Source organism: Rhincodon typus, chromosome 31 (assembly GCF_021869965.1).
Source record: "Rhincodon typus isolate 14 chromosome 31, sRhiTyp1.1, whole genome shotgun sequence".
In the NCBI taxonomy this organism is placed as follows: domain Eukaryota; kingdom Metazoa; phylum Chordata; class Chondrichthyes; order Orectolobiformes; family Rhincodontidae; genus Rhincodon; species Rhincodon typus.
Window position 1 is genome coordinate 16,065,313 of NC_063362.1, and position 16,421 is coordinate 16,081,733.

Genomic DNA, 16,421 nt, shown 5'->3' on the forward strand with positions numbered 1-16,421 from the left:
ACTAGAATGAATTGCATCTAACTTTATAACCATTAATCTAAGTGGTCAGAAAATCACATTCATTGTGTGCCCAAATTTCTTCACTTGTGCTTCCAAAATGTTAGCCAGATGAAGGAATGCTGCCTGACACAGAACATTAGAATGATGTGGTGTCACAAAGTCATAAAGAAAGAACTGTTAGCTCTAGATTACTAAGAACAACAACCATTTTTCTCAATTTCCAGATAGCAATATTAAATCCTTACCTATTGCTAACTGAGGTAGAGTGCAGCTCAGTCGCTCTGCAATACCCTGCAGTTCTTTTAGTTTTCCTTGCTGTCGTCTGCCTTCCTCAGTTAGAATTTTATCCTTCAACCACTGGTAACCCTGTAATTATATTGTGACTCAGTTCATGTTTATTTTCAAAGCTAGCAGCTAGAGTTGGTAAGACAGTACATCAAAAGTCGGAATCTTAAAAAGTTACCCTAATCACACTCTCTCAATGGATTGGTGAGATAGTTATACTGTCTATGGTGACGGTGACTTTCAAATAGTAATCCTAGCAACAGTCATGGAATGTATTTGCCTCGCATTTCAAACCAGTTAATAAAACTTTACATTTCTTTATATCAGTGTGCAGATTACTGTTTAACTTAGAATATTCTAGTTGTTTCAACTCTTACATTCATTTCACTTTTGTCTTGAAATATAATTAATTTTAATTTTAAAAGTTATTTCACTGAAAGGAAACAATAACAATTATTCATGTGTGAATTGACTTCAAATGACAGTAAAATCTTCTTCTAACCAAACATATTCACAACAATTTTATCTTGACATATATGCATCTCAACTACAGTAGCAGTAACAGTATTACAAATGATTTAAATTCTAGGTTTATAGTAATGAACTGGTTAAAATCCTGGAATTCCGTTTATGAATAGCACTGTGGTGCACTTACCCTCCTGGCAGTTCACGAAGGGTTGTTCACCAATATCGTCAAGAACAAGCAATAAATGCTGGCCTGGCCTGTGATGCCCATATTCCATGAACAAACATTAAAAAAAGTCAATACAAAGACATTCCTACTGTACCTTTAGGGAAGCTCTAGAGTAAGGAGGAACTCCTGCGTCATATTTTCCAGAAATAATACCACAGGCCAAAGGGGACCATGTCATTGCACCAACACCTTCAACAAAGAGTAATAAAAGCAGAAAAGTAAGTTACACCTACTCAGCTCAAGTAACGCACTGGAGCAAATGTTACTGCTTGGGAAAGCAGCCATCTGGTAATCTCAGCAGAACTAGGGCAGAAATTGGGGGTTTTCACCCTTGAACAAAACAAAACAGTTGCACTTTCAAACTCTAAATCCCCATCTAGAATTTGACTCTTCATTAATAAGATATTTTGCTCAACTGCAAACCTCACTGCTACTTTTGAAGCCATCATTTCCATTAAAAATATTGTATTTTATGCTGTTTCTCTAGTTGGTCCCCTGATATGGCCCTCACCTCCATTCCCTCAAGTCCAAGGAATGCAGGCTCGAAGGGATTTTGAGGACAACTGGTTAAATGATTAACTACCAAACCTGCCTGGATCACATGAAGCACTATTGGATCCTGCTCACCTGTCTAAACCACTCACTAATTTAGGAATAACTGGAATGCAACGATAACCTCCAGCATCTTTTATCTGCTGAAACCTGTGTCTCCTCTATCTTCACCTTCAACAAGAGCAGGAACTCACCGAATTCACCGTCACTAAAATGGAGACCATCTGATCACAGCAGACTCTACCATTTCCCCAGCCATTTGGTCAAACTCATCTAAAACTCCCCACAGGTTCTCAGGCCTAAACTCACATCAATCTTTATTTTCTCTCTCCCCAGTATTCTCTCTGAAGTAATCTCATTGATGAGGCCCATCTCCTGTCTCTCATAACTCTTTTTCCAATGTACTGCTGACCATATAACTTCCCTTCCTGTTTCCAGCTTTAACTTGTATCGTTCTCTCTCTCACTTCAGCTACTGTCTTTCAAATCTGCTGTCAATACCCCTCTTTAAATAAAACCCTTGAGTTCTTCAGATTTGCAAACTAGTGTCACATTTCCAACATTTCCTCTCCAAAATTCTTGAACATGCTACTGCCTTCCAGACTTTCTTCAGACTCCATATCAGAAACCCTCTGATAAGGTTTCTGCCTTAGCCACAGCATCAAACCAGCTTTTATCAAAGTTAAAAATGATATCCTGTGACAGACTAAAGTAAATGAGGCTTCTCGACCTGTCAGCAAACTTTGATATGGCTAACTATATGAACCTCCTCCAATGCCCAACCACTATTGCCCAGCTGTATAGGATTCTTGTTTCCCCAATTCCATTCTTATCCACAGTCAGACAATCACCCAACATAACTTTATTACCCAAACCCGTGTTGTCACCTCTGATATGCGGCCCCATGGCAGTATCATTCAAAAACACAGCACCAGTTTCCACATATATGCTGATGACACATAGCGTTATCAGACCATTATATTTCTAAACCTTGTTACTCTATAAATTGTCAGTTTGTTTTGACGATATCAAGCACAGAATGAGCAGAAATCTCCTCCCGTTAAACATTGAAAAGATCAAAGACGTTATTCTTGATCCTCTCAACAAAACTCCATTACCTAGGCATCTAGCTATTGATTCTTTGGTTTGGCAACTATACTAGGCTAAACCAGACTATCGGCAATCTTGGTGTCCAACCAAGATCACTTATTTTCACCTCAGGAAGATTGTCTGGCTCCGCTCCTCTCCAGCTCAACTACAACTCTATTAGCATAAACCTGACTACTTCAGTACAGTCGAGTGGCCTCCCATATTTTATCCTCCCCACAATTGAGGTCATCCAAATTTCTGCTGCCCATGTCATAACTCTAAGTCCCATTCACCTTTCACCCCCATCCTTGAAGAACTACATTAGCTCCCAGTTAAGTGATGCCTCTATTATAAAATTTTCACTCTTTTTAAAAAAAAATACCTCCATGGCATTGTGTCGAACCCCTCCCCCATTTCAGTAACCTCCTTCAGCCTCACAACTCTCAAGTATCCACACTCCTCTATTTTGAGCCCTTGGAATATCCCCGATTTTGACTGCTCCATTATTAGTGCTTTCAGTTGCTAAAACCTTTTCCTTTGGAATTCCCTCCTTAAATCTTTGTTTTCCTCTCTCTTCTGTTTTAAGATGTTCTTTAAAACTACATCTGACTAAGCTTTTGGTGATTTTCACTGTTACCCGAATTAAATGTTGCTTTATTATGATTCTGAAGTGTATTGGGAAATTTTATTACACTAGAAGTGCTTACAAATAAAAGCTGTTGTTGTGATGTACAAAAAGTGCTTAAAGGTAAATCAAACACTCAAAAAACTTTGAAATCTATTTTCTCAGTTTCCAGATTCTTTGCTCGATACTTGGTTAAAGGACCATAGATAGTTCAGCACCTGTAGAAATATACTCCAGCACAAGTAGACAAATTTTGATAAAAGAAAGAAATTATTCAAAGTAGATAATTTTTATTTACTAGTTGGCAAATATATTTACCAATCTTATGGAAAAGCTCTGGAAGCTGCACTTCAACTTTCTCTCTCTGGAAGAGGTGATATTCAGCTTGTTCACATATTGGGGGGATGAGGTTAAATTGTCGAGCCACTGAGTAAGCCTCCTGAAGGACAGAGACAGTTACAGAATAATTTGGTATCTTGAAAGAGGAATCATCAAACCCGCTTTTCCAACAGTTTCTGCTCATAAAAACAAAATCAATGTTCAGTTGCAGTATACCTTGTTATTAAGCACTTAAAGAGATGGAAGCAAAAGATATAAATGGAAATTCATCAATGGTAAATTCAAGTAAGTAAATTCACCACAGTCTTATCAGATCACAGGATCACTCTCTCATTAGAGAGATGACCGGTGCTGGTTTAACCTAGACGGTCAACAAGCCTCAGATGAGGGGAGAAGTTGAGAAGGATAATGCTTCATGGTAACCACAGCCAGTAACTGGAATTGAATCCACGCTATTGGCATCACTGCATTGCAAACCAGCTGTCATCAACGGTAAACCTAGAACAGTTACTAGGAATAAATTCTTGAATCAAAAAATGCTGCTTGGAATAATTTACCAAACAAAGTAACAGAAGCAAAACATAAGAATTATTCAAAATACATTCGGTTACCACACTGCAGTGTTAATGTGTGGTGGAAGGGAAGGGCAGGGATATACTTTAACATGTAGGATGTTGTTGCACTGAAGAAAGGAGGCAGACTCTGATAGACCAGATGGAATTTTCTGATGCCTAACTTTTCATTTGTTCTGGCTAACTGCCAAGGGCCTGTGCTATCAATGTGACTAGACAATTATCAAAGAAAAATTTTCCATTATCTTTGCATTACATCTGATCTACATTATACCCTTGGATAATAAAATTATATTAAACATTCACAGCACATTTTCAAACATGACAGTCTCATAAATACTAGCGCTGTGATGGTTACAGTGTAGAATTCTGGCAGTCTTACAAGTACCACAGTCACTTGTCTGTTATGGGAGGAAACATGGCACTACAAATTCTAATGTTCTAAATCAGAACCCGGCTGTTCATATTTTACACTTACTTTGAGGTCTCAATTCTGCACCACAAACTAGGCTCATACCTCAGCACTTTACAGAATGGGGGTTGGTGATTCGATGCCAATGAGCCTTATTTAACAAACAGTCAAATTTGCCTTCCCTGTCCCGAAACCAATCCATCAGAATTTTATGTGATGTCCCTTTTTTTTGTCTAAGGCAATCTCAGGTGAGTAGATGTGGGTGATGGAGAGCGTTTTTAACATAAAAATTGCTCATGGAGTGGTGAGAGTCACTGGCAACACTAGAACTATGATCTAGCTATTATTGCTAGTTGAATGTTTAATAGTACCTAGTCAATGGTGATGGTGTTTGGTGGGTTACCCAAATATGAGGGAAATGAGTTGAGGTCAGTAGAGATATTATTAACTCAAATACAGTAGCTGTAATCTCTGGCTTTTTTAAATCCAGTAGAGTGACTAATGCAGTGGAGAAATCTAATTGAACGGTGCAGCTTTTAACAAGGGAATAGGGTTCATTAAATAAAAAATTGATACCACCACAATACTTGAACCACAAAATTTCCATGCATTGAAACACAGTCTTCACAAATATATAGCCTGCTGGCTTACAAATTCTTTGGTCAGTGACTCTGTTGAGGGAGAACAGGCTCATTCAGTATGGAAGAGGTGAATCCAGTTTGCAATCATGGCATCAAAGGCATGGATCCTTAATATCATACTATTGTACATCATCACAAACACAGAATTTCTTAAGGCCAATCAAATTGCACCTATTCTCGCAAAAGGTTTCAAAATGTAACTAAAATTGGCACAAATGGGACTAAATACAATTGTTTTGACTGCATTTCTATTAATAGCTACCTCTTGGCAATTAAAATTTAGAACTATTTCTGACATCACTGTTGCTTTTGGTGTCAGTCTGTACATTTGCTGTGGATCATGCTGTTGAGAAAAAGGCATATTTAAAAATTCCAAAATAATGACTTGTAAAAGAATAATTGTTTGTGAAAAGAAATACACACTGTGATGATACATGCAGCATAAGAAAGAAATTTAATTTTAAAAAATGTAATTATATTTTAACCTGTGTAGCTGTATGCACAAGAGAAAAATGGAAGCTATTCTTTGGAAGTCAAATAGGAAAAAAATTATGAATATAACTCAATGGAGGTACAGAGGGATCAGAGCCCTATTTGAAAACATACAATCCTAAGTGACGAATGGTCCACAAGTTGAATGCTCATACAAGTCTCTAGTTGGATCCTTGAATAACATCTAGCGAGGCTTAGGAAGATTCTCAAGTCACATAATAATGAACAAGTGTGGAGATTGTGAAGTGAGAATTAAAATTTGGGCTGCACATTTCACATGTATTAGGTGAGGTCTAAATTGTTCAGAGAAATCAGTAGGGATTCATCTGTACAGGAAAAGCAAAAAGGAGTTCAGTTATTGGAACTGTTTTTTGGAATGATTCTTCATCAAGCCAAGATGAAGGGCCCAGACCCATAATCTAGGACAGCAGTAAATATGAACACCATAGTACAGAAGGTGAGATAAATTAACACATGACTCCAAACTCACATTTGAAGAAAATCAGCAGATTGTGGCAGGCAGTGAATACTGAGGGAGAAGACCACACGTGGGGAATAAGATTAAAATTCAAAAGAATGCTTAAAAGGTGACTGAGGAGCAATAAACGGAAAGGGGCTAGTGACCAACTCAATCACTGGAAAATCCCTCTGGATTGTATCATATTTGAGAGGGGTGCTTTTAAGAAATTCTAATCAATCCCAATCAAATTTGGGTAGTAGTAGCTAGGGCTTAACTAACAATTCTGTGGTTCAAATCTCCAGACAGTGAGTCAGCAGAAAGCTGTGCAATTCTTCCATTTCCTAATGCAAGGGATTGACATCTCTAATGTCACTACTCAGCACAGACTGTTTACTGTGCTGTTAATACTTTTGCATTTGGTGGTTTAGAAAACTTGACACGCATTGCCTTTTGAAACTAGAAACATTGACACCTTATGTTTATAACAAAAAAAGTTAAAACATTTTCAGATCACTGTACGTTGTTAATGAAAATCTATTCAGCAATTGCCAATTTTACACAATACGATTAATTAATAAAATCTGAAATAAAAAGAAAAAAATTAGTTACTTCCATACAATCATACATAAAATTCCGCAAGTAAACCTATTGTGACTACTGTTGTTTTATTAATATAGTCACTATCTCAATGGAAACGTTCTGTTCAGAAAGCTGAATTATTGCAGGATGCTGCAACATTAAACTGTTGCTATAGAATGGTCTGACACTGTTCCACATGCAATAGCATAGCTTGATGCTACATAATTGCTACAGGACTATCCAGTGCGATACAGCTACCTGACCCAGATGCAAGAGGTATGGTATGATACAAAACAAGCTGCTTGTTGAACAGAAGGTTATCCTGTTCAGCAGTTGCAAAGATTAACTCAGTTGGATCTAGAAGCAAAGAATTTTGGATGTTAACCGAAATTCCACTTCTCTCGACACAACACAAATGTTGCCTCAGGGCATTGTAACGTTAACTATTTCTGAAAAAAAAAGAGCAAAATAATTAGTTTTGCTGAAGTTCAAACTCTTGTACTGTTCTTACCATGATCTCCATCGCACTCCATCGTGAGGTGCCCCAGTACATAGCCATTCCTTGGTTAATTACATGTGTCATTGCTCTCACGGTTTCTGCCAGGAGAGAAGAAGCCATTTATATATTTTTTTAAATGACTTATCAGGGCTGCTGCATAATATGCCTGTATATTGCTACTGGTTTCACAACAGGGATCTTTTTGCCGCAAGACATCTTGCAAGCAGTGTACATCCGTCTTGCAACAGTGGAATCATGAGGCATTCTGATCTTTTGCTTTCCCTCAGAAGTCCTTCACATTGCTGGTCTACTAAAATAAATAAGGGAGGAGCTTGTGTGATAATTATGATACTTGAGTAAATGTGTGATAAAAGGGAAGGAAAATTAAAAGAAAGAATAAGCCAATTTTTCTGTATTTTCTGAAATATGTGAAAAATAAGAGATGGGAAAATGTGTGCAAAATAGTGAATACAACTGACAAATAATGTCACGTTAAGAATTAACAAAACAAAAAATTGTTTGTCCGAGGATCGACTCAAGAGACAACATCCCTTTTTTGAAGGCCTACCTACAATAGATTTCACAATGCAATACCTGGTAAAAGCATTTCAAATCAAAGTCTTTATCTAATGCAAATTTGAATGACAGAATACAAAGATCAATGGTATATCAAAGAAAAAACTCTGCTAAAGTAGGGACTGTTGTGGGATAGACACTGGCCTTTCACTTTTTAGGTCCTGGATTCTCATTTATTTCAGTTCTTATTAGGTACAGGCCTATAGTACAAAACGCATAGTAAATCAGTGATCTCAATGGAGCCATAGTGTGGGAAATGGAAAAGTCCGACACATGTTCAGCATGGTGGTCTCTTCTGAGGTAAGATCTGAGGCAGTTTGCTTGGCCAGAATAATTTTTAATTCTGCTATAATATACCCCACCTAAAAGTATTTTCTGAACCCGGTGCATGAAAAGGTCATGTTTCATTCCCAGCCCTCGTATCCTCATTTTAATGAGCAGAATGTGATCTAATCTTTACATGAGCCATTCAAAGACATTCTTAAAATTCTGTTTATCATTGTGCAACTTCTAACTCAATTTTTGACATCTTCAGAATACAACTCTTTTTTGAGGAGACTACTCAAATTTAAGTTTTAGGCAAAATTCCCATTAAGCTTAGAGATGCTAAAAGAACAAGATGACAAAAAAGTGGGTGTTCCTCACTGAAGAAGGTAAAGCATGGTTGTTCAGAGTTTTCACTCGTTGCACCTCTGTAAATCATAAAACCTCATCAAGGCTTTCGATATCATGTAAAGTGTCTATCTCGACTCAAAGTTAATATCTTGCTGCTGACTTAACAGGCAACAAGTTCAAGGTTTACTCAACATCATGCACCATCCAAAAGATACACTGTAGCAACTCAAATCTTCTTTGAGAGCACTTCCTCAACACAGACTTCTACTATCTAGAAGGACAAGAGTAGCAGGCACATGGAAACACCATCATCTTTAAGTATTCTTCCAAGTCACTGACTCAGAAATAGATGTGTTCTTTCATTGTCACTAAGTCAATACCTAGAGATTCCTACTTAACAGCATAATGGGAGCACCTTCACCACATGGACTCCAGCAGTTCAAGGTGGCAGGTCATCATCGCCTTCTCAAGGGAAGTTAGAGGTGAGCAATGAATGTTGGCTTTGCCAGAAATACCCAAATCTTGTGATTGAACACAAACAGTTTTCAAGATTTCAGAATAAAATCTAACTGGACATTTCAACATCAGTTTTGTTTTTTGGATGAGATGTTAATCTGAAACCTGGACGACCATCTTGGATGAATACAAAAATTTCCAATAGCATTATTTGTTGAGCAGCGGATTCCTCTAACCAACCAACATCACAACCAAAATTGCCAAAAAAACAGGAGGTCATTTTTCTCATTGGTGTCTATGATACCTTGTGCACAAACTGGTTGTGCATTTTACTTCTCACAGTGCCAATTTAAAAATTAATCAATTCCAGGACATTTTACTTACAGAAAGATAAAAAAAGCACATTCAAATACTTAACTGGATCAAACAAAAATGTCATTTTGTAGAAATTTCTCTTTGTGGTATAGTTTGTACAAGATTAATTGTGATGAAAAAGGAAGGGGTTATCTCCTTTGCCAAATATTGGAATACCACGTGCACCAAAAATGCCAAACCTTTTCTTATATCTGGTATATTTTTGGACAACAACATTTTCCTTTCCATTTTCTTGTTTGTGTTTCTCAAATGTCCAGAGTTGCTGCTGTATGTTTTCACAGGTACCACCTTCAGCCTTGCCCAAATTTAATTCTAGGCAGTAAGTACCATTGGAGACTTGAACTGCTCATTTAATTAAAAGCCTTCTCAGCTTAATGGTGAATGAAATAAACTGAAGCAAGTTCTAATTAAACTTGCATGTGTCTATAGTATAAAACAACAACATTGACACTAAATTAGCAATCTTAGCCTACAGGAATTCATAATGGCAACATATTTAAATTGCTAAAGTTACAGTACTTATCAACTGCTTGTCTCACATTTTGATCATTCCGTACTCAATGTGTTCACTTTCTAGTTTTCCAGTTCTACTGCTTCATAGCCACATCTGTCATCTTTCTTCTGCTAAACTGTCAACATTAGAAAAATGTTTGCAGTGACATTTGTGATCAATAAGGAGCTGTTTCATTTTAAAGATGTGTGATGTAGTAAATTATCACTTTTTAAAACCAGGATGATTGATTTGCACTTGGCAATTACAGCTAAATCAGTGACGCACATTTTTGAGGGATTTTAATTTTTAATTCTCTGATTCTATGATGCTGTGGTAATGAAACAATATCCAGAGAAATGTTTAAATTCTAGTTTGTTCTACAAAAATGATTGTGTTTCTCCAATTTTACAGGCCCAGATAAACAATAACTCAATGGATGGAGGTAGCTTGGAGGCATGCTTTCCCACAGCTATATTTTTATCAGCCCCAACATGAAAAGACACCAACATTTGCCTTGTTAGATGGCCTACATTTGATTTTAGAATTCTGAGAGACTGCTCCATTGAACAGTCAGGGCTAACTCGTCAAAATAAGATTGACTATAAAATTAGTGGAGTCAGATTCTCACTGCGTGAATGTGATATGAATTACAGTGCAAGATTTTTTGATTTGCCAAGACTGACCACAGAAAGGATTCTTTTTTTCACCCCCAAGGCGTGACAGCACAACTTGTACTCACTTCTCAGCATTTTGGGTACCATCATTGGATGAGCAAATGTGTTACTGGTCTGTTCAGGTGGTGAATAGATCCCTCTTTTGATAGTTCTGATATTCAAGTTAACATTCAGCCCACATGACCAAAAGAGATTGACATTTAATTTCTGCTCTTGGATAACTGCATTTCAAAAATTAGCTGTTACATTCTTTGGACACACTGAAGAACTCAGTAGGTGAATTCAAGAAGCAAGGAAATACAATTTTTGTATGTTATTTAATCAGCATGTAAAAAAATGAATATTTTGCTTGACAGTTGGCTAACAGTGACACATTTGTCATAAAAGGTTACGTATGCTGTAAATCATCAGCAAGTTCAGTTCGAGAATTGACAAACACTCGGAATTAATTTAAACTTGCTCTTTCCTACTGACAGACGAGCCATGTATTTTTAAAAATTTTCAGTGTATCATATAGCCTTTTTTTCAGAAAGGCTATACAAATTGCAGTGTTACTGAGGAGCAAGGTCACAAGTACAGTCACAAGCGCTATGCTCCAGGCAACAGCACCCCTTGTCAGCACTTTATTGAGCCCCAATGAGAATGGTGATTGTGCGAGAAGCCAAGCTTTCCAAAATTTTGCTTGGTTAAAGCCACCGTGGAGAAGAAAATGTCTATCATACCCCTTTGCAGGAAAAAGAAAGCCATCCTGTGAACAGCTAAACACAAATATAAAATGACAATATCCAACTGTAAATATGAAAGGTTGTCTCCCGTGGGAGACTATGCTAGATGAAAAGTATCCACTGTGAAATCAATGGGAAAATGAGGGCATGAAGCAAGCTACACACAAACAAGAATTAACAAATGATTTGACAATAAATGCAAGACTAAAAGGACATAAGTATGACTGAAGAAAATCTGAATTTCGGATCTACCAATTGGTATAACCATGTGTGTATTTTCAAAAGTAAACCTTCCAATCTGTACTGTGGTACTTAAATTCCAGTATGTACAATTTAAATGTGTTAAGACTTGGCTGAAACACCACAGACAAGATTTTGGTCCAACTGTGCATAACACGCATACCAAAACTGCACTGACTGGAAAACATCTGAAAATCTTTAAAGCAAAAATAAAATACTGCAGGTGCTAGAAATTGGAAATAAAAACAGAAATTTCTGCAAATACTTAGCAGGACTTGCAGAATCTTTAGAGATAAGCACAGTTGACATTTCAAGTCAATGACTTTTCACACAACTTGCATGAATCTGACCCTGATGAAAGATCACAAATTTTTGCTCCAAAGATGCAACCTGTCCTGCAAAGCTTTTGTGGCATTTTCGGTTTTTATTATGCCTAGAATAATCACTTCCCTTACTAACCTTCTCCACTTCTTTCCTGAAGGTATCAACTACTCGCTACACGACAACTACACCATAAATCACAACAGGTGGTCCCCTTCAAATATATTTTCTTCTGAGTGACCATTCTTAATGTGTCAGCCTTACAATGAGTATGACCAACTACTGAACTGCATGGGCTGATGCTACTTGTCATGGACTGCAGTAGGGATCACTGTTGAATAGGGGTGAAGCCCCTAACTGATGACTCTTCATCCTTGTTGCTAATAGAGTACTGAGGCTATTTACTAAACACCTGATAGAATATTGTGTATAGATCTACAAATTTGTAGAATGTGTTTTGTTTTTGTTTTAAAAACAGATGTGCTTTATAATTGTTACATAAATCAAACAAGTTTTTCAGACTGCATTTCTTACACTATAGTAATTCATTTTTGACTTGTTTTCATAAACAATTGTTATCAAAATGAACATCTAAAGTTCATTTCCCTTTGCTGAGATAGCAGTGACTTGGTGTGAACTAACTACATTCCATTCTAGATAAAATTTAAAATTTATTTGAAAGTAAAAGAGAAATATTTTTCTGACTTCCAAAATAATTTTGCCTCTAGTAACATCAGAAAAAAACTATTGTCCATTTTATGTTGATTAGAAATGTAAAGCACTTTATGCTATGTAACATACAGACACACATGGGGAGATATTTTCTCCAGACCTCTCCCTTATTCTTGGAACATTATGGCATTGCATAAGAGCAGAGAAATGAGTTCCCTATTTACATCATGGGGTGGAGATACATGATGCAATTAGAAACAGGCAGTAATAAATAAACTAACACAAAAAATATCCTCACAACACTATTTCCTGGTCAGAGCATTTTATGAAATAAATTTATCCCTACCTAATTTTTTTTGTGCAAAGCGAATGCCACTACAGTCCTCAAAAGAAAGGTCTATTGTCTCATGTAGGCCACCAATAAGGGACAAACAGCTCTCACTGAGTAGAATCGACAGAATTTTGTTAATTGGATAGAGAGGGATGGTATAAAAACAGCAATCAGTAAAATGGCACAAAACTGAATGCTTAGCCAAGGATTGAAAGTAGTTTGCAGCATTAAGCATTGACACTTTAAAATAAAATATTTTCTGAATGAATTCAAAACTTAGGTTAGCCAATTTTTTCCTCCCTTTCCTTTTCCTCCATCCCTCCATCCTGTATGGCCCTATTACATGAATACATTGCTTGCAAGGCATATCTTAATTTTTATTGCCAGACTTGTGGAATAAAAGATCGTCTTTAAAAAAAGACCCAAAAAACAATAATCCCACAAGACTTCTCAGCCCATACTATTATAATGCAGCTTTTCCATAGAATTATGCACAGGCACGTATAGGCCAAAGATGAAAAGAGAAAAAGACACAAGTTGAAAATGCTAAACATGCACCATAAACAAAAGCACAAAGAATTCAGCAGTAATTCTGATAGGGCTGCTACTTTACATGTGATGCATTAAGTGGTTTGGCAGGCATTCATTTTAATTGAATGAAAAAGGAAAATCAAGGCTTTAGCACAAAGGCTAGGACCAAAACAATTAGTGATTGACTGGTACGAATGTTATTGTTAGCATATTTTGTGTGATTGTAGGGGTGCAGTTTCAAAGCTCTCATCTGGTCACAGTGTTGCATCCTCATTGTTCAAGATTAAATAGGACCACAGGAATTTGCTTCATGAAAGTGAACTGGATATATATTTGAAAAGGGAAAAAAAATTCAGAGTTATGGTGAAAAGCAGAATTAAATTGATAGCTTTTATCAAAGAGCTAGCACAGACAGAATAGGCAGATGCCGGACTCTCCCTACCCTGGCAAAATAATCTCTCTCTATTCACACTCCCAAAATTTTTCAAATTTGAATTTAATCTCCATTTTGCTTCTCTCTGCTCCAGTGAAAATGGTCTGATTACCTCAAACCATCACATCCTTGAACATTTGATCTGTGCTCTCCATTGTTTTAATGATAAACCCATCATAGAGTACCCAAAATCTAACTCTATGGTTGCAGTTCCTATATTATAGTAAAAACTACAATTTTAAAGAGTACTTCACTGACTGTAAAGCTCTAAGGTTTCCTGTGGTTGCAATGCATACTACATAAATTCAATTACATGCAAATTCTCAGTTACTTTACTCTTGTATATTACTGATAAAAACTTAAAGCCAACATATTCCTATTATTCATTCTTCTTCCAAAATTTATTATTTCTCTCACATTCTTGTCTGTCAATAATTTTCCCCATTCTGGTGTGTCTATGCCTTTCTGAACTCTCTCAATGACTTCACTGAGTGCTGACACATTAAGGTAAGAAGATTGGTAAATTTTGAGTTTTACATCCACATACCAGAATAATATTTCTTCAATTTGAACAACACCCATTTAACTAAACTACCATTTATGAAACTTTTTTGTTTCCAGTACGGGAACCAATTTGCTATTCATACTGCTGTTTTTTCCCATTAAATTTTCTGGATCTTTTAAAACAAATTTGCTGTGTGACTCTCAGATCCCTTCTGGAAATCCATATGCAGCATATCCATAACATTCCCTTTACAAGTCTATCAGTTGTCTTCAATTGCCTGTTAGCCCACCTATTCTCCCTTCTCATCTCCTAAACTTAATACATTCTTCAGTTATCTTCAGCATTAATAGGCCCAACTTTATCATATGCCTCCATTTTAAACTCCAGTTTATTTTAATATGCCTAGTGTATGGAGCTCAATTCTTTGCTCATTACTGCGTTGTAGGAATACACTTATTTTTCACTTGATCAATTTCCCATTGCTGATCTCACCTTTTGCTGACATTGTTGTCAATTAATTTGGACTAGATACTTGCTGAACTTGAACCATTTCAATTTCAACATTTTTACTGATTGAACCATGCAATGCTTTGATTGCTCAACTTTGTTCGCATACATTGTCTTTATTTTAGCCGTTATTGGGACAATTAAAATTATGCAATATTTTTGCCTTGCCGTTCTAGCACATCTTGCTGCATTCGCTGCAGGTCTTCTACATCTCAGTTCTACTGTTGGTGCTCTGTAACGTAGTAAGGATTAACTTCACCTGTGTGCTTACAGAGAAGACAAAGCATTTCACTGTGTTCTCCACAAGACTTGTGTTGGTTTTGTACCTTGGTTTCAATGCTTTGAAACAGCAAGTGTTTCAAATGTACAGATGTAAACTAACCTGATGTCTTACAATCCCCCATTGGCACTCAACCCTTCAGCACTGTGAACAGAATCACGCTGTTGCAAGGTAGCTATATTAGTCAGTCATGGAGCAAATCCATATTGATAGTCTAAATAAGGAGTGCTACATGTCAAGTGGTTCAGCAATGGTGACTGCAATACATACTAAAATTTTACACCAGGACCACCTTAGGTAAAAGCAGTACCAGTCTATCACTAAAATTAATTTATGATAGCAGTTGCAATAATCAATTATTAATGCAATGAAACCTGCACTAAATGGTCACTTGCAGCAATGCAACTAACTGTATCACATCCATAGATGTCAGTAATATGTCATGACATGAATTAAGTCCTAATGGTAAAGTTAGGCTGTGATTACAACATTTCATTTAACACATCTTAAACCTGCCACGATTCTATTTAGTTAGCATCCTCAAAGTGTGGGTATGGAAATAAAAGTATATTTCAAATCTATTTGACACAGCTTTTAAAGAAAACTTCCTCGCATTTACCTCTGGCATGTGCCAACTCTTTGGTTGAGTATTTTAATTAGCACTGTCTTCCAGTATCTCACCCATGTTGCCTTACTTCATGTGTGACCAATGGAGAGAATATTCAGTTGTGCTAAGTATATCACAGTTGAGCCAGACACTATTTTGTTTATAGAGGTGTAGCGTCATACAGCACGGAAACAACTCTTCATGCCAACCAGGTATCTTAAACTGAACTAGGCCCATTTGCAGTGTTTGGCCCATATCCCTCTAAATCTTACCTATTCATATACCTGTCCAAATGTCTTTTAAATGTTGTAGCTGGACCTGCCTCTACCACTTCCTCGGGCAGCTTATTCCATAACATGCACCATCCTGTGTGAGAAAAAGCTGCCCCTCAGGTTCTTTTTAAATCTTTCTCCTCTCACCTTAAACCTATGCCCTCTAGTTTTGTACTCCCCGTACCCTTGGAAAAAAGACCTTGCTTATTCATCTTATCTATAGCCCTGATGATTTTATAAGTCTTATAAGGTCACCCGTCAGCCTTTGACCTTTCAGGGAAAGAAGTCCTAGGCTATCCAGCCTCTCCTTACAACTCAAACACTCCAGTCCCAGCAACATCCTAGTAATTTCTTTTCTGTACCCTTTCTTGTTTAACAACATCCTTCCTAAAGCAGTACAACTAGAATTGTATGCAATATTCTAAAAGTGGCCCCACCAATGTCTTGTACAGTTGCAACATGACATCACACCTACAGTACCCATCAGCTCCCTGGACCAAAAGTTATTTCTGGGAAGGAATATCTCCCAACAATAAAAGCTTTTACACCATGCTTTCTTTTAGGGGTTAT

At 36.9% G+C, this 16,421-nt stretch overlaps 1 protein-coding gene across 4 annotated transcripts in view; it reads right to left on the reverse strand.

Annotated features, from left to right (window-relative positions):
- The window catches only part of kcnab2a (potassium voltage-gated channel subfamily A regulatory beta subunit 2a), a 250,821-nt gene that overhangs the window by 11,117 nt on the left and 223,283 nt on the right, over positions 1-16,421 (reverse strand). For all 4 annotated transcript variants that reach the window (XM_048614846.1, XM_048614845.1, XM_048614847.1 and 1 more), the window contains 4 exons: positions 7,251-7,336; positions 3,563-3,683; positions 1,074-1,168; positions 246-366 (listed from right to left, as the gene is read on the reverse strand). In XM_048614846.1, the coding sequence (XP_048470803.1) occupies positions 246-366; positions 1,074-1,168; positions 3,563-3,683; positions 7,251-7,336 (423 nt within the window). The remainder of the gene's footprint in view (positions 1-245; positions 367-1,073; positions 1,169-3,562; positions 3,684-7,250; positions 7,337-16,421) is intronic.